Source organism: Microcaecilia unicolor, chromosome 10, assembly GCF_901765095.1.
Source record: "Microcaecilia unicolor chromosome 10, aMicUni1.1, whole genome shotgun sequence".
NCBI lineage: Eukaryota > Metazoa > Chordata > Amphibia > Gymnophiona > Siphonopidae > Microcaecilia > Microcaecilia unicolor.
In genome coordinates this window covers 28,604,524-28,628,278 of record NC_044040.1, presented here as the reverse complement: position 1 = coordinate 28,628,278, position 23,755 = coordinate 28,604,524, and the positions used below count along the sequence as shown (strand labels likewise).

Below are 23,755 nucleotides of genomic sequence, written 5' to 3'. Positions count from 1 at the left end.
TATAGTCAGGGGCAGTACCATACAAAATTGTCTTTTAGCTCTAATAGCTTCTTCACCTCACTTTTTACCCTGCCAGCTGTCCAATTTGATCGATCTTCCAGCCAGGAACTAGTCCAAATCTTCCCGAACATAACTCAATCTTCATCTTCCCAACTGCAAAGGCCTCAAATACAAAACCTACTACGCATCCAACTTCTCTGTTATAGGCAGCCAACTCTGGAACGCCTTACCTAGACATATCCGAAAAACCAATGAACACCTACTCTTCCGAAAGCTGCTGAAGACTTACCTCTTCAAACAAGCCTACCCAAACGACCCAACTTAATCCTCAAAACTAGACCACACCACCAGCATTACCCACACTCCAATTCTTTCCCCACATCTTTTACTATTGTCCCACTCTATATAGCTATGTTATCTCTGTGATACATTGTACCATACTTTGTATTACCTCTGTGATACATTGTAACATACTTTGTATTGTATCTGTGATACTTTGTACCATACTCTGTAAGCCGCACTGAACCTGCTATCGAGCGGGGTATAAATGCTACAAATAAATAAATAAATAATTTGGCCTTCCTTCCTCCTTTTTTATTACCAGACATAGTGATAAAGGAACTAAGGTTCTGCCTGTGCAGCAGTACCAGAACTTGCAGCACTCTAGCAGAATGAAAGCAGTTCTGGCCTTTCATTAACCCTTACAGATTCCAGAACAGGGGCTGTGCTTTCCTGCTTGACTGATGGAGAAGGAGGAGGAGACAGTCCTTGGAGGAAAAACAGGGCATGAGAAGAGTCATTGTCTTTGGTTCAGCTCTGTGACTGGAGCACTATCCTTTGCACGGGGACCAGGGTTTGGTAGAATCCCTGGACATTCCCCTAACAATAATGAAGGGGACTGAAATATATTTAACCTCTCAGCTGCATCCTGCCTCCTCTGATGCAACTTCACTTTCTCTGTGCATTGCTCTGTCTCTCATAGTTAAAGCAAGTTTTGTCCTGCTCTAAGCCTATATATCTCTCTATATAAAACACACCTCCAACATTCTAATGAAGCCTCCATAAGTCCCAACATTCTAAATCCATGGTGGTGTAGATCAAAGTTTGCCCATGAGTGTTTGCCCCGCCCTCGCGTCCAACGTGATGACGTCAAGGACGGAGCACAGACACTCAATGAATCGCATCGCTATCAGCAGCTGACAATTAAGCCTGAGCTCCGCGGTGTTCCACATCGGGAACCGTCCTAACCGTGTCCCCTGACGATTCCAAAATGGTGCCCAAAACGAGCGTCGAAGCACGGGAAACAACCGCTTCAGATGCTGCCGGCAGACGAACAGAGCCCGCTTCCTCTAGGCAGCCTGCGCTACAACTCCCTGCCGCGCTGCATCTCTTCGCACAGCTTTAGCTGCTTCGGAGGCCATAACCGCACTCACACTGACAGCGAGGGGAGGGGAACGGGCGCAAATGGCGCGAAGCCACTCAGACTCACCCTGCTCAGGCAGCACCATCCAGTACAACCACTCCCCCAGGAGCCAGAAATAAAACGGCATCCCAGCGACCCAATCCAGAGAGCTCAGGTGTGGAAACGTGCTGTCTTTTTTTTTTTGTATTGTGAGCCAAGTCAGATGGAAAAAAAGAACTCACTGAAGACAGCACAGAGCACCCTACTGGGAAGGAGGGAGAAAAGGGTAAGGCAGGGACCCGAAACTCAAGTATGCCTTCAAAGTGGCCACCATCAGCCACATACCCACAGCTCAACTGGGAATCCCAGGAGTTCCCTCAAGCACAGAGCCTCAGACAGATTCAGTTCTCAGGAGCTATTCCTGCAGCCCGTAAGGGAAGGGATGCTATTTTAACTATCATAAGAGGGGGGGGGGGGGGGGGGGGGGAAGGGTATAGGAAGGAGAAAGAGGAGGGGGGGCAAAGGGGAAGAGAGGAGTAGGGGGGAAACACACTCACTCTCTCACACTCACTGTGTCTCACATACGCACTCGCACACAGTCATTCTGAAACACACACACTCACTCACAGATACACAAGCACCCAGTCTCAATCTCTCTCTGACACACAATCGCACAGTCACTCTCTCTCAATCAGTCACTTTCACACACACACACTCACTCAAACATGCACACTTCGAGGAAAACCTGGCTAGCGCCCGTTTCATTTGTTTCGGAAACGGGCCTTTTTTTACTAGTTTTATATAATTAACCACTGGTTATTTTCCTTGCATAACTCTGCTTTTACTTATTCATTTGCATAGCAAAGTGTACCAGTTGTGCATATTGCAAATTTTTTAAATGTATTTCTTTCATGCCAAAACAGCGCAGGTGTGCAGTAATCCTACAAGAAATCAAAGAAAAGGATTTATTCATAGTGGGGCATAAGAAGAAAAGTGTTAGAGATGAAAAACGGTAACATTTTGGAATTTGTTCTTCCTTTAATAAAACATATATTTCAGTTCAGTAATATCTACCATAAGCACTACAGCTAAATGTTAATGCACAAATTTGCACTTTCCAGACTTGAACAATTTTCTGCCATCTATGACATTGTCCGAAGAGAGAGAAACAAATGCGTTAACCTACTTCAGACGGCTAACCAACGAATATCAGAAATGCGAGAAAAAACTAGAATTATGGGAAACGAGATCGAAATCCTGAGGACCAATGTCCTCAATAAAGAAAGGTATATTTCAGATTCTAATACCCTTAACACTGTTAGAAAGGTTGCCCTTCTTTTGGTCACGAATATGAGACTGTGGTGAGACTGAAAGTTCTGAGTTATAGAAAGAAAACTCAAAATTATTATTGTTGTTTATTTTCACTTTTTTCCTAAACATGGGTTTCATGTAATACCTATTTTCCATTACCTAATCAGAAATGACATAAATAATAAGAGGATATTCCTTCCTTTCAGAGGAGGTCTTTTACTAAAGTTTAGCTCCAGTTATCTGCAGCAGGGCCCATAGGAATAAAACGGGCCCTGCAGTGGCGTAGCTACGTGGGGCCTGAGGGGGCCTGGGCGTGCACCCGGGGGGGGGGGGGGTTCTTTTGTCGTGGTGGGGGGTTCTTTCGCCAGTGTGGGGGGGTGTTCTGAATATCACCACTATATGGATAGTTTTTGCTTGCTGCCCTGTCTCCACCCCTCAACAAATGGATAGTATCAGGGCAGTTAGATGTATATGTGCATCACTGTTCCCCCTAAGCCGCACAGCAATGCCGACACAGCCCATTCAAAGGGAATGGGCTGTGTCGGCATTAACGCACGACAGCCGCTAGCAAAGCTTAGTAAACAGGGGGGTATATGCGTAGGTTTTGATTGTCTGTACTTAGTGCAATTATACATTTATCAGCCCCTAGTAAATATGTAGCTCCATTCAAACTCTGAAGATTTTGTTTTTTATTTTTACAGACAGTTACAAAAAGCCAAACTGAAGCAGACTAATAGCCAAATGATTAGAGACAGCCTGCGAAACAGCATTTCCAAAACCAGCGTCTCATTCCAAGAAATGAATGACAGGAAGCAGCAACAAAAACTCGAGATTGGCCGACTCACCCGTATGATCACAAGCGCTGAAGATGACATGATTGATCTGCGCAGGAAATATGAATCCGCCATTCAGAACCGAAACGAGAGGTATAAAGAGAAAATGGATTTCACCTTATCAAACATATAAATGACAAGAGGCGTACTCACTCACAAATGCGCAGTAGAGACCCGTGATGACGGGGGCGTGACAGAGAGGGAACCTGCGCACCTGCGAGTGAGGGAACTGCCGTTGCCACCGCTCCCCCCCCCAGGGTTGCCGCTACCGCTCCCCCCACCCACCCGGATTCGCCGCCGCCGCCACCCACCCTCCACCCGGCCCGGGTACCTGGCTTCACTATTCAAACCGCCGGAACGCAGCACACAGCTCATCTGAGCTGCCGTTGGCCTTCCTTACCTGCCTGTGTCCCGCCCTCACCGACGTTACACCACAAGAGGGCGGAACACACGCAGAGAAGAAGGAAGGCCGACGGCAGCTCAGATGAGCTGTGTGCTGCGTTCCGGCGGTTTGAATGATGAAGCCAGGTACCCGGCCCTGGAGGAGGGGTGGCGGAGGGGACTCCGCGGGGGGGGGGGGGGGGCCTTTCAAACCCCCCCTTCCTTTACTAGCCCGTTTTTACGGGCTCAACGGCTAGTATAGTATAAAGCATGTTGGATCCCCTCATGGGGGAATAATGCCATCTATAAGCAGGGCTTTTTCAGCCAGTACATACCGGCTGCCACCTTTTTTCCTGCCAGCACAGGTGCCCATTGTCTGCCTCAGGGCCTCTCCAGGTGCCAGTATCTCTCTCTCTCACTTGGTCCAGCACCTCTCTTTCCCCCTCCATCCCACAGGTCTCAAAATTCTTCCTCTCCCTCCCTCCCTGTGGTCCCTCCAACCTGCTTCAGTCATCTCTGGTAGTGGCCTGCTGCACTTCTAAAACACTGCCTTGGCCTTCCCTCTGATGCATCCTGCCTCCTCTGACACAATTTCCTGCTTCCAAGTGGGAGGGACGCATCACTAGGAAAGCCAAAACCCCAAGGCAGCCTGTTAGAATTACAACAGTGCTGTTACCAGAGTCAATTGAAGCAGGTTAGAGGGGCCACAGAAAGGAGGGACAGGGATGGATGCTGGAATCAGGGGAGAGGAAGGGGAGAGACACTGGACCTGCAGAATAGAGGGAGCGAGAGGTACTGGAATAAGGGGGATGGGCGAAGGAGAGATACTGGACCTGTGGGGAAAATGGAGAGAGAGGTGCTGGACCCTGTAGGGAGAAAGAGATTGGGACTGGACTGGAGCAGGGGAAAAGATGCTGGATAAAAGAGATGGGGAGCGGCACTAAATCCAGGAGGGGAGACGCTGGAATGGGGAAGGGAAGGGAGAGATGCTGGACCTGTGGGATGGAAAGAGAGAGGGATGCAGGTGCTCCTCTGCTGGACCTGGGAGTGCAGAGGGAGGATCAAACAGGAAGAGGTACTAGATCAAAGAGGGAGAGGAATAGATCCTGGACCGGCAGGTAGGAGGGAGTGGAGGGGAGGGAAAGAGAGAAACTGAGACTGGACTGGAGGAAGGGAAGAGAGGGGAGAAGACACTATAACCAGAAAGGAGAGATCCTGGACCAGGGGATGGGAGAGGAAGAGAGAAGGAGAGATACTGGCCTCAGAGTAGGGGCTGTGGGAGGAAGGGAAGAGAGAGAGAGAGAGAGAGAGAGAAGGGGTAGGGAGACAGAGAAGATATGCTGGGCATAGAGAGGGCAGGGACACAGAGGGGCAGTACTGGACATGGGGGGACATAGGGACACAGATTAAGATAGGAACACAGAGAAGAGATGCTGAATATAGGGGAGGATAGGGATACTAAGAGGGCAGATGTTGAACGTGGAAGGACGGATAGGGACAGGGACACAGGAGATGCTTGATAGGATGAATAAGGATGCAAAGGGAAGATGGATGGTGGACATGGAGAGAAAAGAAATGTGAAATGGACAGGAGACCATGCAAAGACAGGAAAAACAGAAGAAAGCAGAAAAGAGATTTTCAGGCTTATTTTTGAAAGAGAAGGGCACCCATCTTTCGACACAAATCAGGAGATGGGCGTCCTTCTCCCAGGGTCACCCAAATCGGCATAATCGAAAGCCGATTTTGGGAGTCCTCAACTGCTTTCCGTCGCGGGGACGACCAAAGTTCATGGGGGGCGTGTCAGAAACATAGTGAAGGCGGGACTGGGGTGTGCTTAACACATGGGTGACCTCGGCCGATAATGGAAAAAAGAAGGGAGTCCCTGACAAACATTTGGCCGACTTTACTTGGTCTTTTTTTAACAACCAAGCCACAAAAATGTGCTCTAAATGACCAGATGACCACCTGAGGGAATGACCAGATGACCACCGGAGGGAATTGGGGATGACCTCCCCTTACTCCCCCAGTGGTCACTAACCCCCTCCCACCCTAAAAAAAAAATAATATTTTTTCCTGCCTCTATGCCAGCCTCAAATATCATACCCAGCTCCATGACAGCAATATGCAGGTCCCTTGAGCAGTTTTAGTGGGTACTGCAGTGCACTTCAGGCAGGCAGACCCAGGCCCATTCCCCCCCTACCTGTTATACTTGTAGTGGTAAATGTGAGCCCTCCAAAACCCACCACAAGCCCACTGTACCCACATCTAGGTTCCCTCCTTCATCCCTAAGGGCTATGGTAGTGGTGTACAGTTGTGGGAGTGGGGTTTGGGGGGTTTGGGGGGCTCAGCACACAAGGTAAGGGAGCTATGCACCAGGGAGCTTTTTCTGAAGTCCACTGCAGTGCCCCCTAGGGTGCCCAGTTGGTGTCCTGGCATGTGAGAGGGAGCAGTGCACTACGAATGCTGGCTCCTCCCATGACCAAATGGCTTGCATTTGGCCATTTCTGAGACGGGCGTCCTCGGTTTCCATTATCGCCGAAAATCGGGGATGACCATCTCTAAGGTCGACCTAAATTTTGAGATTTGGGCGTCCCTGACCGTATTATCAAAACGAAAGATGGCCGCCCACCTTGTTTCGATAATACGGGTTTCCCCCGCCCCTTCGCAGGGACATCCTGCGAGGACGTCCTCAGGAAAACATGGGCACCCCTTTCGATTATGCCCCTCTTTGTGACCAAAGCAAATAGAAAAATAAAATGCTCAGACAAAAAAGGTAGAAAAAAGTATTTTACTTTGAATTTATTACTTGGAATATGTCAACTTTTAGTAATACACATCTCTGATATTTTGCATTTGTTTCTATTTCTCTATTATTGTTGTGTGCAGAGGCTGACTTCCTTGAGGTTTCAGTTCAGATTTTTGCCTTCATCTATTAATGATCTGTGGTTTCTTGTTTCATATTTTGTTGAGGGTCTGTCTGTATTTTGCATGCGTGACCAAGATGTGGTATTCTGCTAGCATGTAGTATCTGTGTAGAGATTTTGTTGCATTTCTGTTGTTGTTGTTTTTTTCACTAGGTGGTATACTGCCATTTTAGGCACAGTGTAATATTTACAGTGCTGCCTTTTCACGCATAAGGTTATTGCTTTTTGGTCCTGGAAGATGCTTGACTGTTTTGGGGGCTGAGGGTAAAGAAAAAGGAGATGTTTACCTGTGAGAGGGTTGGCAGGTTGATAAGAGAGAATAGAGAGATGCTGGACCATTGGGGGGGGGACGAGGAGAAGGGAAATGCTTCACTGTTGGAGGGATGGGAGGTAGGGAGAGGGGAGGGGAGAATTGGGAGATGGATTATTTAGGGGGGAAAGGAAGGGGATACTGGACTGTTAGAGAGGAGATGCTGGACTGCAGGGGTGGGAAGGAGAGAGAAATAGAGAGGTGATGCTGGGCATGGTGGAACCATGTGGAAGAGGGAAGAAAAAAAGGAGGAAAGGTGCCTCACACAAATGTGAACAGCAAAACAAAAGAGTGAGGCTGACTGAGAGAGGATATAAAAATGTAAAAGCCTTTATTATAAAAGGCATAAAACCAACCCCACACGGCCGTGGTTCGGCACAGAAGGCCTGCCTCAGGGGTCAAACAAATCTGGCATATTGTGCTGAAAGAAACGACTTAAAAGAGATGTCAAGATCTTGGCTGTTAAAACGCCGAGTAGTCCCAAGTGGAAAAAACACTCTGTGATGCAAACAATGCCTTGCCAATTAACTGGTGATGTAATAAATGCATTTATTACATCACCGGTATTTATTACTTCACTGGTTCATCTGCAAGGCATTGTTTGCATTGCAGAGCATCACTCTTTTGTTTTGCTGTTTACCGTGTGGAAGAGGCCATTGGGGGAGGCTTGGCAAGGAGTGCATTGTCAGAAAAGTGGTAGAAAGAGATGAATGGGAACGATCAATGCCACAAGAGGGAGGAATGGACAAAGACAGGAGGAGATAGGAAGCAATGTCAAATGGACTGTAGAACCTGAATTAAGAGAGAACAGAAATCAGAAAAGAGAGACTAGCTCACATGACTGGAAAAATAAAATGCCAAGGCAACAAGGTAGAATATTTTATTTTTAATTTATTTATTGGAATATGTCAGTTTGGGGACATAAGCATGTATTTTGCAAAATACTAGAGAAAATACATTTGTTTCTGTTTCTCCAATGTTTCACTGCATGCAGTGACTTCTTGGGATTTCAGTAAAAGATTTGTGTGTATATTCTGTGCCAGAACCGGTGGTGGGAGGCAGGGCTAGTGGTTGGGAGGCGGGGATAGTGCTGGGCAGACTTATACAGTCTGTGCCAGAGCCAGTGGTGGGAGGCGGGGATAGAGCTGGGTAGACTTATACGGTCTGTGCCAGAGCCGCTGGTGGGAGGAGGGGCTGGTGGTTGAGAGGTGGGGATAGTGCTGGGCAGACTTGTACAGTCTGTGCCCTGAAAATGACAGATACAAATCAAGGTAAGGTATACACAAAAAGTAGCACATATGAGTTTATCTTGTTGGGCAGACTGGATGGACCATGCAGGTCTTTTTCTGCCGTCATCTACTATGTTACTATGTATTTCTACTTTAATTTATGGTGCCTTTTTCTTTATTTAATGAGAGGTTGTCTGTGTTTTGCTTGCATGACTAAGGTATGGCATTCCACTAGAGTTACTTACTTTAGAGTCTGGCATCTTGGGGTTTTCAGTTCAGTTTTTCACCACACATTTTGATTTGTAATTTGTAATCACTTACTCCGTATGTTGTGAGGCTGTATCCATGTTCTGTATATATGTGACCAAGGTGAGGTAATCTGCTGATGCGTAATTTCTGTGTAGAGAATCCTGTTTCCTCCGTTTTCCCAACAAGAGGTGTGTTGGTGTTCCAGAGACTGGTGTAATATCTTCAATGATTTTTTATGTACTTTGTGACAGGTAAAAGCAGATGTGTCTACTGTAGGGATGTGGCTACAATGGGGCAGAACCATGGATAGCATCCTGCCCGCTATGGTTGACCCTATATGAATACTAGCACCATTTTTTCCAGAAAAAAAAACACTGTTTATAAGGCTAAGAATAAAATATAAAATATCCCCCACAATCATCCTGCACTGTCTCTGCAGTAAATTTTGATTAATTGACCATCTTATCAGGCATTAACTATTTGAAATAAGACTCACTCAATTGTCAGAAGCAGGACAGTTTGTATTTCTTACATGCTTCCTTTTTCTCCAAAAAGTGAACCCAAAGCTGTTCTCGTGTTTCTTCCCTGATTTCCAGAAGGGCAGTTCTAAAATATAGATACCCACAATTACGCACCCATTGCACATGTAAATGTCTAAAATGCTTGCACTACGATGGGAGGCATTGATCTGCAAGTGCTCCAGCAAAAGAGCAGTCTATATACACCAACCCCCAGATTCTATATAGTACAGCTTGTTGTGTGTGCAAATACAGTCGTATTCTGTATTTGCATGCGCAACTTAGTTAACAAGCCAATCACTGCCGATAATTGCCACATAACATGCAAACAGCAAACAAAGGAAATTGTCAAATCAAACAGAAGGCGACGCTACAACCTGTCCGGAGGAACCTAGGAGCAAAATTAGCAGAAAAGCCATCTTAATCCCGTGGACCAACTAGACCACGCAGCTCAACAGAACAGTCCGACGTCGGCAGACCAGAGTAGGCAGATGTGGATCGGCAGTGCAGTCAAACATCGGCATACCACAGTGCGCTCCAGCCCAGAACAGCAGCGTAGTTTCACCCTCACCACGCTCAGCGACGACCAGCCGAGGAGTCAGCACAGCGGCACTCCCCGAGGCTGCGGGGAACACTGGATGCAGATGAACCGCGAAACGTGAGATGCTATTCTGGGTTGGGGTCCGCACCCTGCAAGAGCCCAGTTCTGGATGGCCCACCACCCATACTTCAGGCACTCTATTCGGAGCTGCACAACCCATCATTGAAGAACAGCAGCCCAGAACCGACACCTCTCACCTGGGTGATGCAGCAAGTATGTGCCCCCTACACTGCTCCTCTTGGCTGCCACAATTAACAACAGTGTCCTCCATTCTCTGAGTAAGAACTTCCACTGCTCATTTATCTTTTAGACGTGACTGTTACTGAAGGACATTTTTCACTACCTATCTTCTATCTGATCATTCTCAATGATGCAGGCAAACCCCTAGCCAAGGTAATAGGAAAAAAAAAAAGCCCCATGCAACACACAAACACAAGCACCTCAGAGCCCAAACACACACATATTCACACACAAACACCCCAAGCCAGAAGTAACCCCCCCAAAATGACCAACCTAAGGGCATGGATCTTCTACTATACAATAACAATATGGATAATGGGGATACCAGCAACAACTCCAACTGAATGGAACAAAATACCAGTACGCATCATAGGAAGAAGACACCCACTCCAACAGCTAGAAGAGCTCAATCACCACCTAAACAACAATGCAGTGGCCAAACAAACAACCAGCAACATGAAATTATTAGGAAAGGGATGCAAAATAAGAACAAGAATATTATAATACCTTTGTATCGCTCCATGGTGCAACCTCACCTTGAGTATTGCGTTCAATTCTGGTTGCTGTATCTCAAAAAAGATATAGCGGAATTAGAAAAGGTTCAAGGAACAGCAAACAAAATAGCCCACTCCCCAAACTAAAGACCAAGCACTGGCTTTCCTTGGAGCAGTGGGGTATTACAGAAAGTCTGTGCCTCACTATAGCACTATAGCCAAGCTCCTGACTGACCTGACTAAAAAGAGACTACCCCGAATGATTACCTGGTTGTCAGAATGTGAAGAGGCCTTCCAAAAATTAAAGATAGCATTAGCTACCGATCCAGTGCTAGTTGCACCTGATTATCAGCAAAGATGTTTGGTATAGACTGATACCTCGGCATAATGTTATTAGGGCTGTACTCAGTCAAGTGAATAGCAGAGGGGAGGAGTACCCCATTGTGTACCTGTTCCAAGGTCCTTGACAGAGAGATAACCTATGCCACTATTGAAAAAGAATGTTTGGCTTTAGTGTGAGCCTTTAAGAAACTGCAGTCATATCTGTATGGGCGAGACTTTACTATCATCATAGATCATAATCCACTGGTCTGGCTTAAAAGAGTCTTGGGAGAGAATGGGAAGCTACTCCGGTGGAGCTTGTCCCTGAAGTTGTACAACATTATTACCATACAGCACCGGAAGGGCAGTGAACATTGTAATGCTGATGGACTCTCCAGAAAGGAAGAGTCAGAACCACCCTGACACTGGTCCATCAAGACCCAACCAGCAGTCTGTAGAGGCCACAGTCCAGGGTCTCTCTCTTAAGGAGGGAGGTGTGATAAAACCTGTGAGCAGCTATATTTCCTGTACTTCCCAGGCACTATCCAGGTAGATAGTTTTATAATTGATCCTTATTCAGTTACCTGTTATTTGCCTGTTATTTTCCATCTGTTTTTATAGTTCACTGTTCAATATTTTTTATGACAATAAACCTTTTTTAGTTTATTGACTCTGCTTGTCTGGACTGACTAAGAATCCTGGTGGTTGGTTTGTGTGTTGGGTCTGTGAGTGCTTTCTAGAAACTGTGGGACCACTGGGAGTGTGGACCCCTGTCAAGATTGTGCCCATGTTTCTTGAGCTGTGCTGGGGATAGACCCTCTAAGAAGTTGCAGGGTTAGCCCCAGGCAAGTGGCTAGGCATTTCATGACAGAAGTATTTGCTAAAAAGATAAGTCTTCAAAGATTTCTGAAAGTCCAAATAAGTGTCTAATCTCTGAATTTGAACTGGGATTAAATTCCTGGTTTTACTAAACAAATAGTTAAATGAAATATCATGATAACGCTTATACCGGACATTAAAAGTAGCAGGATATCCCAGTCTCAATAAAGAACTAAAGCAGGATGTTGACCAAATAGTTGGAATAGTCAACAACTGAACATGGGCACGAGGGCAACAACTGCTTCTACAGTTTCACAAGACCAGTGATATATTTTGAACAAAATATTTTCCAAATAATAAAATAGTTTTGTTGCCATGTTAGTTAATGTGAAAGTAAATAAATAAAGGTTAATTAATAAAAACAAAACTATATATATATATATATATATATATATATATATATATATCTACTATAATAAAACTCACCCTCAACGTTCTGAAGACAGTGACGTCAGTGAAGCCAAGCCCTGACTTCCTTCAAAAAGGTTCGAAGGTTCGTAGTGGTGAAGCCACCAAAATTGCTCCGGGCCCCGCCCTCGAGGGCGGAGCAATGGCAGAACAATGAAGGGGTTGGCAGGGAGGGAGGCAGGGAGGCGGGGGGGGGGAAATCGCTCCGGGCCCCGCCCTCGCGTCAAACGTCATGATGTTGGGGGCGGAGCAATGGCAGAACAACGAAGGGGTTGGCCAGGGAGGGAGGGAGGGGGGGTGTTGGCGACGAAAACCTTGCTAGCGCCCGTTTCATTTGCTCTGAAACGGGCCTCTTTTACTAGTATATATATAAAGTTATACCTTTTCACTGAAGTAATTTGTTACATTTCTTGACTAGCTTTTGAGAGCTAAAACCCCCTTACTCGACTTAGGTCAGACTGAGCTCTTTTTATTTATTAACTTTTATTTAATACTAGTAAAAGAGGCCCGTTTCAGAGCAAATGAAACGGGCGCTAGCTAGCAAGGTTTTCGTCGGGAACTCCCCCCCCCCCCCGGCCAACCCCTTCATTGTTCTGCCATTGCTCCGCCCCCAATGTCATGACGTTTGACGCGAGGGCGGGGCCCGTAGCGATTTCCCACCCTCCCTGCCAACCTGTTCGTTGTTCTGCCATTGCTCCGCCCTCGAGGGCAGGGCCCCGAGCGATTTTGGTGGCTTCATCACCACGAACCTTCGAACCTTTTTGAAGGAAGTCAGGGCTTGGCTTCAGTGACGTCAGTGTCCTCAGAACGTTGAGGGTGAGTTTTATTATAGTAGATATCTGCACATTTGAACAGTTTCTGTAGGCCAGTGTTTGTCAACTGAGAGATAAAGTATAACTCTCCATCCCTAGAAAACACCCTACACCCTTGTGAGTGTTTAAGTAATTCTTAAATAAGGGATATCAAACTAGTCTGGAAAATATGCTTAGATTGTGAGCCCATTAGGGACAGAGAAAGTACCTGATTATGATAAATGTAAACCACTTTGATTGTACTATAGAAAGGTGGTATATTGAATCCCATTACCTTTATCCTTTATGGATCCACCTAATGGCTTAGCAGCAGTACTCTTTCTGTACAGTCATGCAGAGGCCTGGGAGTCAAAACTAGCGGGCAAATCCACCGTCACTTGTGAATGAAAACTTATGGGACCAGAGATCAGCCCCTGTTCCAGCTGAGCTGGAAGCTCCAAAAAAGCAGGGAGAAACTGCCAGATTTTTTAAAAAGTGTACTGAATGTTTCTTTTTTTAATTTCTCATAGGGGAATTCAGCTGATAGAGCGGGAGGAGGAGGTGTGCATTTTCTATGAGAAAATGAACATTCAAGAAATGCTGATCAGAAATGGAGATGTGGAAATACAAGCCATGGATGAGAAGATTCGGTTCCTGAAGATGCAAACTACTGAGAAAAACAGACAGATTGATCAGGCTCGGAAATGTCTGTCAGACAAAAAAGTACTGGAGGAAGAGATCGTATCTCTTCAAATTCAGGTACATGAAAATTAGCAACTAGCTTTTCCTGGTGTATAATTTTGACTTACAACCAGTGGCATAGCAAGGGGTGACCACGGGGGTCTGGACCCCCCCCCCCCCAAATTGGCTCTGAGGCCACCGGGGGTTCCAACCCCTGCCAGCTGAAGCGTTTGTCTGTCCCTTGCTGTCTCGTTTTGCCTCTCCTGTTTTCAGTGGCACCGTGCATGCTCTCGTTTCAATGAAACAAGCGTGCAGGGTGCGCTGGAAACAGGAGAGGCAATACAAGACCAGCGTGGGACAGACCAACACTTCATCTGGCGGGGGTTGGGGTCCCCCGCCAGCCAAGGTACTTTCGCAGCTGTAGGGGGGGGGGTCAGAAGCGGGTGGCGGCGGGGGGGGGGGGGCGGAAGTGGGGGAGGCAAGATAAAATGTGCCCCCCACCTAGGCTCTGGGCCCCCCCTCCCGTCGAGGTCTGGCTACGCCCCTGCTTACAACCCACTTTATCATATCCAGAAAAATGTAATAACTTTTCCTGTTTTTAGACATTGGCTCAAACTTTCTATGTAAAACGTTTCTCAAAGCCCAATGTTTCTTTTCCATCACGAATCTTTAGTACTCGCCACTGAAACCCTGATATATTAACTGTACATAGTTCTGGTAACTAAAGGTTTCTTTTGAAATGCCAGTAACTGAAAGCTAGAATCTTTAAATGCAATAGTGTGCTTACAACTCTTTACGTTACTTGCTACAAGATGAGTGATCAGCAATCTCGGACACTTGTACCAGAGTTTGACATTCAAGTTTAATTTTTGGCATTCAGGAGTCAAGCCACAAGGAAATCCAGGGAAGATCACACCATGCCAGGCTGCCTGAATGAGTAGCTAGGGTCAGAGCATTGTTCAGCTGTTGATGGGAGCAGAAAAGCTTAGTGGGGAAGAGGTAAATTTAAGCTACACAGCCAGCTTGTCCAAATATTTTTTATCTTTAGTTGAAGGATTTGGCTCTCTTACCTGTAAGCTAATCTTCCTCATTTAGGGGATAATTTTCAAAGCCAGTTATGCTCATAAAACAGTGATTTATTCATGGTAATTTTTATATTAAATTTCTGCATATAAAACAGTAACGGAATTCAGAAATGCATGGGATAAACATAAAGGAATCCTGTTCAGAAGGAATGGATCCTCAGAAGCTTAGCAGAGATTGGGTGGCAGCACCAGTGGTTGAGAGGCGGGGTTAGTGGTTGGGAGGCGGGGCTAGTGCTGGGCAGACTTCTACGGTCTGTGCCCTGAAAATGGCAGATACAAATCAAGGTCAGGTATACATATAAAGTAGCACATATGAATTTATCTTGTTGGGCAGACTGGATGGACTGTACAGGTCTTTATCTGCCGTCATCTACTATGTTACTATCAGGCTTATTTTCAAAAGTGATCGCCGGCCATCTTCCGACATAAATCGGGAAATGGCCGGCGATTTCTCAAAAGCAGCAAAATCGGTATAATCGAAAGCTGCTTTTTTGACACCATCGCTGCTTTCCTGTCGCCGAGCTGGCGAAAGTTCAAGGGGGTGTGTCGGTGGCGTAGCGAAGGCGGGACATGGGCGGGTGTGGGCGTGGCTACCAGATGGCCAGCTTCAGCGCATAATGGAAAAAACAAAAGCGGCATTAATCAGTATTTCGCCGGTTTTACTTGGTCCTTTTATTTTCATGACCAAGCCTCAAAAAGGTGCCCCAACTCACCAGATGACCACCGGAGGGAATGGGGGATGACCTCCCCATACTCCCCCAGTGGTCACCAACCCCCTCCCCACACTAAAAAAATAAAAACCTTTTTTTGCCAGCCTGTATGCCAGCCTCAAATGTCATACCCAGCTCCCTGACACCAGTATGCAGGTCCCTGGAGCAGTTATTGTTGGTTGCAGTGGACTTCAGGCAGGCAGACCCAGGCCCATTCCCCCCCCCCCCACGTGTTACACTTGTGGTGATAAGTGTTGAGCCCTCCAAACTCCCCCAAAACCCACTCTACCCACATGTAGGTGCCCCCCTTCACCCATAAGGGCTATGGTAGTGGTGTAGAGTTGTGGGGAGTGGGTTTTAGGGGGGATTTGGGGGGCTCAGCATCCAAGGTAAGGGAGCTATGCACCTGGGAGCTATTTGTATATATTTTTTTTAATTTTTAGATGTGCCCCCTAGGGTGCCCGGTTGGTGTCCTGGCATGTCAGGGGAACCAGTGCACTACAAATGTTGGCTCCTCCCACGAGCAAATGCCTTGGATTTAGCTGGGATTGAGATGGCCGCTTTTAGTTTCCATTATCGCTGAAAAAAAATGGCCATCTCAAACCCGGCGAACTCTGGTATTTGGCCGGTCCAAACCATATTATCGAAACAAAAGATGGCCGGCCTTTTTTTTCGATAATACGGTTCCGGCCAGCTGTTTGCGGCACCGCCAAAATAGATCGCCGGCAATCTATTTCGCCGGCGCCGTTCGATTATTCCCCTCTATGTTTATGTTTATTCAAGCTTACTATACTGCCTTACGTAACTGGCAGATCCATGCGGTTTACAGGCTAAAATACATCAAAAGTGAAAAAGGAAAAGAACGACAAAATTGAAAGGAAAGAAAAAAACTAGCATACAAGCACACACGAACACAAAGGGAGCAAAGGAATGGAGGGAAAGGGAAACTTAAAAGGACTAGGAGCTGTAGTCGGTCAGCAAGGAACCAACTGAGTCAGACGAGGCACATCGAGGGGAAAAACGGCAATGGAAGGAAGAAAGCTGGGAAAAAGAATTACTAAAGATAGGCTCAAAAACCAAAGTAATCCACTAAAAATCACAAATGATGTAATCAGGTGCACCTTTTAGCTTCGTGGGAGGCCAGAGATTCGAAAGTCTCGCCTAAACGTAGGAAGACATTCCTCCGGATATGGATGCCATATCTTCAAAATCTCAGCCCAAGGGGACGAAGTTTGCTTATCAATGCTTGTTGAGGGTAGTATGGATGGGAAGAGGTACAGGTTTATAGACGAGGAGCAGGGGGAGGGGGGATCGGGCATGTACTCTAAGCCCAGTCCCTGGATACTTTTTCTAGTCTAGTAGAATGTGGGCTGTCCAGGCGTACAGAGTTATTGGGCTTACTGTTTTTATTTGACTCCACTCGGATAGCAAAAAGCAAGTTCCCGAGGCAATGGAAATAGTGGGGAGGGGGGGATGGGTTGGATGGGGGGGGGGGGGAGGGAAGGGACATATACACGTTGTATGGTTCCAGCATGATATCTTATTGCTTGTATGTTGGATACATTGAGAACATTATGTTGTTTACCTTTGGGTTGTCAATAAAATATATTTAAACAAAAAAAAACAAAAAAAGGAAGGTAAAGTCTCAAAGAGCTCCAAATCCAAAGATTTATAGTGCCCATCTTCAAGTCCTTGCTTAAAGCCCACCTCTTCAATGCTGCGTTCGGCACCTAACTCTTTCAGGAAATCCAGACTGCCTCAATTTGACTGCCCCTATCAGACTGACTGTTCATGTGTCCTTTAGATTATAAGCTCTTTGAGCAGGGACTGTCCTTCTATGTTAAATTGTACAGCGCTGCGTAACCCTAGTAGCGCTTTAGAAATGTTAAGTAGTAGTAGTAGTAGTAGATGTGATCCAACGATCTGCTCGTCATCATTGGCAAAAACCTTCCAATTAGACATATGTATTTCTTTTATCATTTTTCAAGTTTCAATGTCCATTGTTCAAAAATAACAAAATATACAGCAGTCAGCAAGGCATTTCTTTTTAACGCTCAATAGCTCAACTGTAGAGAGTAAGCAGAACTTCACTATTACTGATTCAAACAACAAAAGCACTTATCTTTGAAGGGCAAAATAAAGCCAAATTCTTCCAGCTTTCCTCAAACCCCCGGACCAACGGTGGCCAGCATTTTGCTTAGTTGCTTCAGGGTCCAAGATAACGGGGAAATTCTGAAGAGAGAAAAAAAAGAATCTAATTTAGCCCACAAAGCTGCATGTAGAATCTCAATTCTCCCACGGTCTCTGATACGTGCCTAAGGACACGCAGGTATAAATATGTTCAGGTACTTTCCATGGGGTAATTTTAACAAAGGAAGATTATGCACATCTCTTCCTGTTTAAAAGTACTGTAACCTATATGCATTCCTACTGCATAAGCCAGGTGGTCTGTTAGAAAATTACCATTCCTGCAGTGAAAGGTATACACAATATTTACAATATTTGTCTGAGTAACTTCAGAAGTAGGATTTTAAAAACTTTCTTCCCATGCTTGCTGGATACATTTTGTCTGTCAACAAGTTGGCTGAACAGAATTCATGTGGTTGAGAAGTGATGGTGTTGTGAGCATTATGATCTGAACACATTATCCAGTTGGCTAAGTGGACTGTATCTCCTTCACTTATGCCCAAGCTGAGCTGACTTTGGAGGGTCCACCTGAGATCAGCCTCCATAGAGGAGATTTTTTTTTTTTTACAGGTGGTGCATTCCCTCTCCCCCTACCTCCCCCTCCTCCCTCCCCTGTCCCCCATCCTCTCCTCCCTCTCCCCTCCCCCTCCCCTCCAGAGAAAGGCGAGCAGGCTCAGCACTTCAGCCTTCCCTTCTCTCTCAGCTCTGGTCCTGCCCTTGCGGAAACAGGAAATGAGGGCGGGACCAGAGCTGAGAGAGAAGGGAAGGCTGAACTGCTGAGCCTGCTCTCCTTTCACTGCTGCTGCCGCCGGGACCCTGAAGTAAGATGACTTTCAAAATTCTGGGAGGCACACAGGAAGGTGAGGGCGGACCGGCGGAGGACTGTTGTGGGAGAACAGGTAGGGCTGGGCGGGTTGGGACTGGCACTCGGAGGGAGGGAGGGGGGCCTGGAACTCGGATGGAGGGAGGGAGGGGGGCCCTGGAACTCAGAGGAGAGGGAGGGGAGAGGGAGGAGAGGATGGGGGAGGGAGGAGGGAGAGGTAGGGGGAGAGGGAATGCACCACCTGTAAAAAAATAAAATTTCAGCACTGGTCCCCCCTGACGATCCCACCCCCCCCCCCCCCCAGGTTCAGGGAGGGCTGGAGATCCGGTGGGTCTCCAGCCCCCTAGTGCCCCAGCAAGGGGTCCCTGGTGGTCCAGTCCCCCCTACCCCCCTACCTTGTGTGTTGGAAGAGGGAGGGTAGCCTGCCTCCCTCCTCTTCCTGCGACGCCGCAAATTGGCGGGGCCCAACCCTGCCCAGTGTATCCTGGGATGCGCTGGGCAGGGCTATACACCATATAAGGAGTCGCTTGGGGGGATTGTTGGGGGGACCAGAGGTCCAGCGGACCTCCAGTCCCCCTGTCGCTGGGGGGGGGGGGGTTGGTTGGTCACCCATTAGGCCACCAGGGACCCTGCTGGGGGAGTTAGGGGGGGCTGGAGTCTCATCGGATCTTCAGCCCTCCCTGAACCTGGAGGGGGGATCATCGGGGGATCATTGCCGGACCTTCAGTCCCCGTTGTTCGGGGCAGGGGTAGTTGGGGCCTGGTGGTCCCATGGACCTCCATCCCCTGTGTTTGACAGATTTAGGCTTTTGACAGCCCAGACCTGTCAAACAAGTTTGGGAGGATTGTGCTGAGCGCACTTCTACCCCATGATCAGAGATAATTGCGTGCTTAAATTTGCTTTCAATTATCTCTGATCATAGGTCTAATAACGCCCCGCGCTGTTCCAGCGCTATTTTTGGAACGCTGTTTGGAACAGCGCGGAGGGGCTTGATCATCTGTCTGTGAAAGCTTTAACTTTCTCTGACTGGGCCCCACCCTCCTGCCTAAGCCAATTAGCTCTGCTTTATTAAGGTGGCCCAGTGAAGAAGTGCAGTTAAGGAGACCCAAACTTATTCCAGGTACTCCATCACAATGATAAGGAAAAAGGAGGAAGAAATTAGGAGAATGTGAGGCTATAGGAGGGTTGAGCAATAGTGGTATATTAGATAGAGTTGAGGGATAGAGCTTGTGGTACAAATGGGCTGACGGGCAAGAGAGACTGTTGGGGACTAGCGGAAAGGGTGGAGAATGTGATATGGATAGGCTTGTGGAGTGAACAAGATACAGGGGGTAAGGAGAAGGGGAAGACTGATGAATATGATCTTGAGTGAGGGAAAAGAACGATTGGTGTGAATTTGAGGATTTCCCTAGTTTTTTGATTTGGCCACAAGAGTATTCCCCTTGTCGCTCTTGACATTTATGAGCTGGCTAGTCACACTCACAACTGGCCTTGCTTTTTTTTTTTTTTTTTTTTTTGAGGTGGGGTGGGAGAATATTTATGTTGAGTTCATAAGTTCAGTGCCCCCAATCATTTTCTAAAGTTGGCTCCTGTGGTATCTCTTAAATGTGCACGAGTAAATGCTTGTTGTTATAGCTTTTTGAAAACTAATAAAAATTCAGTAGCGCACTTGACCTTAAACCTATGTAGATCATGCTGCCCACAACGTAATAATCTAATTGTAAATTTTTCCACAAAAGTAAATACAGTGAAAGTTACAATTCAAGCTATCCAAAGACACTAAACAATCAACAACTTGTACTTCTTGCCCTGCTTCCTAGCATGTCTGGCATTTGCTTTTGACCTTATCTCTGGATAATTTGTTCCATACTGATTCTCTTTCCTTCATCCTTACTGAATTCTGCATTATGGTATGTCACTATTTCCAGACTCATGTGAGAAAGCAGAATGCTGCCTTTTTTTCGTGTTTTCTTCTTTTAATTGTATTTTCAGCTGGTCAGTTTCATCCCATTTGTTTGGGCTTCCAGCTGCATCAGAAACAGCATCCACTGGGCAGCAACGTCATTCACAGATACTTGGGGTATTTCCCTGATTTTTATAACCTTCCGTAGCCCAGCCATTATATTGGTGGTCTTTGGCTGGGAGCCACACAACAGCATCCCCAGGTAGCCCTGGGATCAAAAACTGGGGCTGGGAATCATAAGTAATGCCACACTGGGAAAAGACCAAGGGTCCATCGAGCCCAGCATCCTGTCCACGACAGCGGCCAATCCAGGCCAAGGGCGCCTGGCAAGCTTCCCAAACGTACAAACATTCTATACATGTTATTCCCAGAATTGTGGAATAAACCCAGGCAACTCAACAGATTGCTTTCCAAGACTCCAATCCCCCTTTTTACTAAGCTGCGTAGCAATACTAACACAGCCCATTCAAAGTGACTTATACGGTCTGTGCCAGAGCCGGTGGTGGGAGGCGGGGCTGGTGGTTGGGAGGCGGGGCTAGTGCTGGACAGACTTATACGGTCTGTGCCTGTGCCAGAGCTGGTGGTGGGAGGCGGGGCTGGTGGTTGGGAGGCGGGGATAGTGCTGGGCAGACTTATATGGTCTGTGCCAGAGCCGGTGGTGGGAGGCATGGTTGGGAGGCGGGGCTAGTGCTGGGCAGACTTATACGGTCTGTGCCAGAGCCGGTGGTGGGAGGCGGGGCTGGTGGTTGGGAGGCGGGGCTAGTGCTGGGCAGACTTATATGGTCTGTGCCCTGAAGAGGACAGGTACAAATCAAAGTAGGGTATACACAAAAAGTAGCACATATGAGTTTATCTTGTTGGGCAGACTGGATGGACCGTGCAGGTCTTTTTCTGCCGTCATCTACTAGGTTACTTTTTTATTCATTCATTCATTCATTCTTGTATCCAAAACCAGTTTTGTTTCAGTGTGGTTACATTTAACAGTTTCTAGAGATAGTACAGGAACAGTAGTGTCGTGTTTGATTAACCATACAATTTCTTGAAAAGATAGATTTTTATTTCCTTTCTGAACTGGAGATAGTTGTGTGTTTGGATATTAAGTTCCACCATTTGGAACCTAGATAGCTAAATCCCGCTATATAGATGGATTTGTAGATTGTGATTCTGCAGTTTGGCAAATAGAGTAATAAGTATCCTCTGCTTTGTGGGCTTGCGTTTCTCAGTGATCGTTCAATCAGGTCTGACATGTAGTCAGGAGCCATACCAAGCAGTATTTTGAATATTAGATTACTGGCCTTAAGAATCAATCTAGCCTTAATTTGGAGCCAGTGTAGCATTATAAGCAGTTCAGGTTGCTCTTTTGTATTTCGACTTTTTGAAAATCAGTCTTGCTGCTGTGCTTTGTACGGTCTTTAGTGATTTTAGTAGGTTTTCTTTGCATCCTATATATGCCACATTGCAGTAGTCTAGTTGGGAAAGTAGTCATAGTAACATAGTAGATGACGGCAGAAAAAGACCTGCATGGTCCATCCAGTCTGCCCAACAAGATAAACTCATATGTGTATACCTTACCTTGATTTGTACCTGCCTTATTCAGGGCACAGACCGTACAAGTCTGCCCAGCAGTATTTCCCGCCTCCCAACCACCAGTCCCGCCTCCCATCACAGGCTCTGGCACAGACCGTATAAGTCTGCCCTCCACTATCCTCGCCTCCCCACCACCAACCTCTCTTCCCCCACCTGCTCCGCCACCCAATTTCGGCTAAGCTTCTGAGGATCCATTCCTTCGGCACAGGATTCCTTTATGCATATCCCACGCATGTTTGAATTCCGTTACCATTTTCATCTCCACCACCTCCCGCAGGAGGGCATTCCAAGCATCCACCACCCTCTCTGTGGAAAAAATACTTCCTGACATCTTTCCTGAGTCTGCCCCCCTTCAATCTCATTTCATGTCCTCTCGTTCTACCGCCTTCCCATCTCCGGAAAAGATTTGTTTGCGGATTAATACCTTTCAAATATTTGAACGTCTGTATCATATCACCCCTGTTCCTCCTTTCCTCCAGGGTATAGTCTCTGATCCTTCTCAGTTTCCATAGCATTTTAAAGCACTTTGATGTTAGTGCTGAAACTTGATTTTCCAGGGATAGGTGTTAATCAAGAATAATTCCTAATATTTTTAGTTGTGGTTCAATTGCGTACATAGTTTGGTCAATTGTGAAATCTCGATAAGATGTGGGATTGTGTGGGCTACACAGAACCACAAATTTGGTTTTGTCTCTGTTTAGTTGGAGTTTGAACGTTAAGGCCCAGTTTTCCATGATGTCCAGACCCTTTTTTTAACTTTGATATCTCTGTGATGTTGTCTTTAAAAGTTATGTAGATAGTTACATCATCTGCCTAGATAAAAGGATTAAATCACATTTTTTCTAATTTCTTGCCGAGGTGGCTATCATTATATTAAATAATGTGGGTGAGATATTGGTGAGCCTTGGGGCTGAGAATTTGTTGGACATTTTTGCTAGATATGATCGAGTTCTTAAGAAGCATTTGAACTAGGCTGCCACTACACTGATTCCTATGTTGTCTAGCAGGGACAGTAGTGTTGTGTGGTCTACTACATCGAACGCACTCGACATATCAAATTGTAGAAGTAGAATTTTCTGACCTTGGCATATTAATCTTCTGAATTTTGTTAACAATGTGGTTATGACTCTCTGTGCTGTATGCTGGTCTGAAGCCTGATTGAGAGTTATGAAGGATTGAGAATTACATCAGTTGTAGTGCTAGTAGACTCTCCATTGTTTTGGTCAATAGTGGTATTGAGGCCACTGGTCGATAATTTGTGGGGTCGCTGATCTCATTATTGGTGTTTTTAGGAATTGGAGCGAGTATGATCTTTGTCTGGGTATTGACCTTTCAAGAGCATGTGTTCTATGTATTCAGTGAGGTATTTAATGAACCAATCTGGTAGATTTTTCATCATATAATTAGGGCAGCTATCTAGTAGACAGTTAGCATGTGCATATTATTTATTTATTTATTGCACTTGTATCCCACATTTTCCCACCTATTTGCAGGCCCAATGTGGCTTACAAAGACCTGTTATGGCATAGCCATATCAGGGTAAAGAGTACAGTCGGTGTTACAAAAAATCAAGTAAAACAAGAGGTTTTGGCCAAGCAGTTATAGAACAAGACAGTCTGAGTAAGGTAAGTGTTGTGTTATAGTTAGTTATGAGTTATTGTGGTAGGCTTTGTTAAAGAGATAGGTTTTCAGAGATTTGCGGAAGTTAGTTAATTTGTTGATCATTTTCAAGTGTGTTGGTGGTCCATTCCACAGCTGCGTGCTCATGTAGGAGAAGCTGGACGCATGTATTCGTTTGTATTGTAATCCTTTGCAGCTGGGGAAGTGT

At 46.2% G+C, this 23,755-nt stretch overlaps 1 protein-coding gene across 1 annotated transcript in view; it reads left to right on the top strand.

Annotated features, from left to right (window-relative positions):
- CCDC146 (coiled-coil domain containing 146) overlaps positions 1 to 23,755 on the top strand; it is a 221,081-nt gene that overhangs the window by 176,788 nt on the left and 20,538 nt on the right. The window contains exons 12-15 of the mRNA XM_030216395.1: positions 2,326 to 2,414; positions 2,524 to 2,688; positions 3,415 to 3,639; positions 13,422 to 13,650. Of these exons, the coding sequence (XP_030072255.1) occupies positions 2,326 to 2,414; positions 2,524 to 2,688; positions 3,415 to 3,639; positions 13,422 to 13,650 (708 nt within the window). The remainder of the gene's footprint in view (positions 1 to 2,325; positions 2,415 to 2,523; positions 2,689 to 3,414; positions 3,640 to 13,421; positions 13,651 to 23,755) is intronic.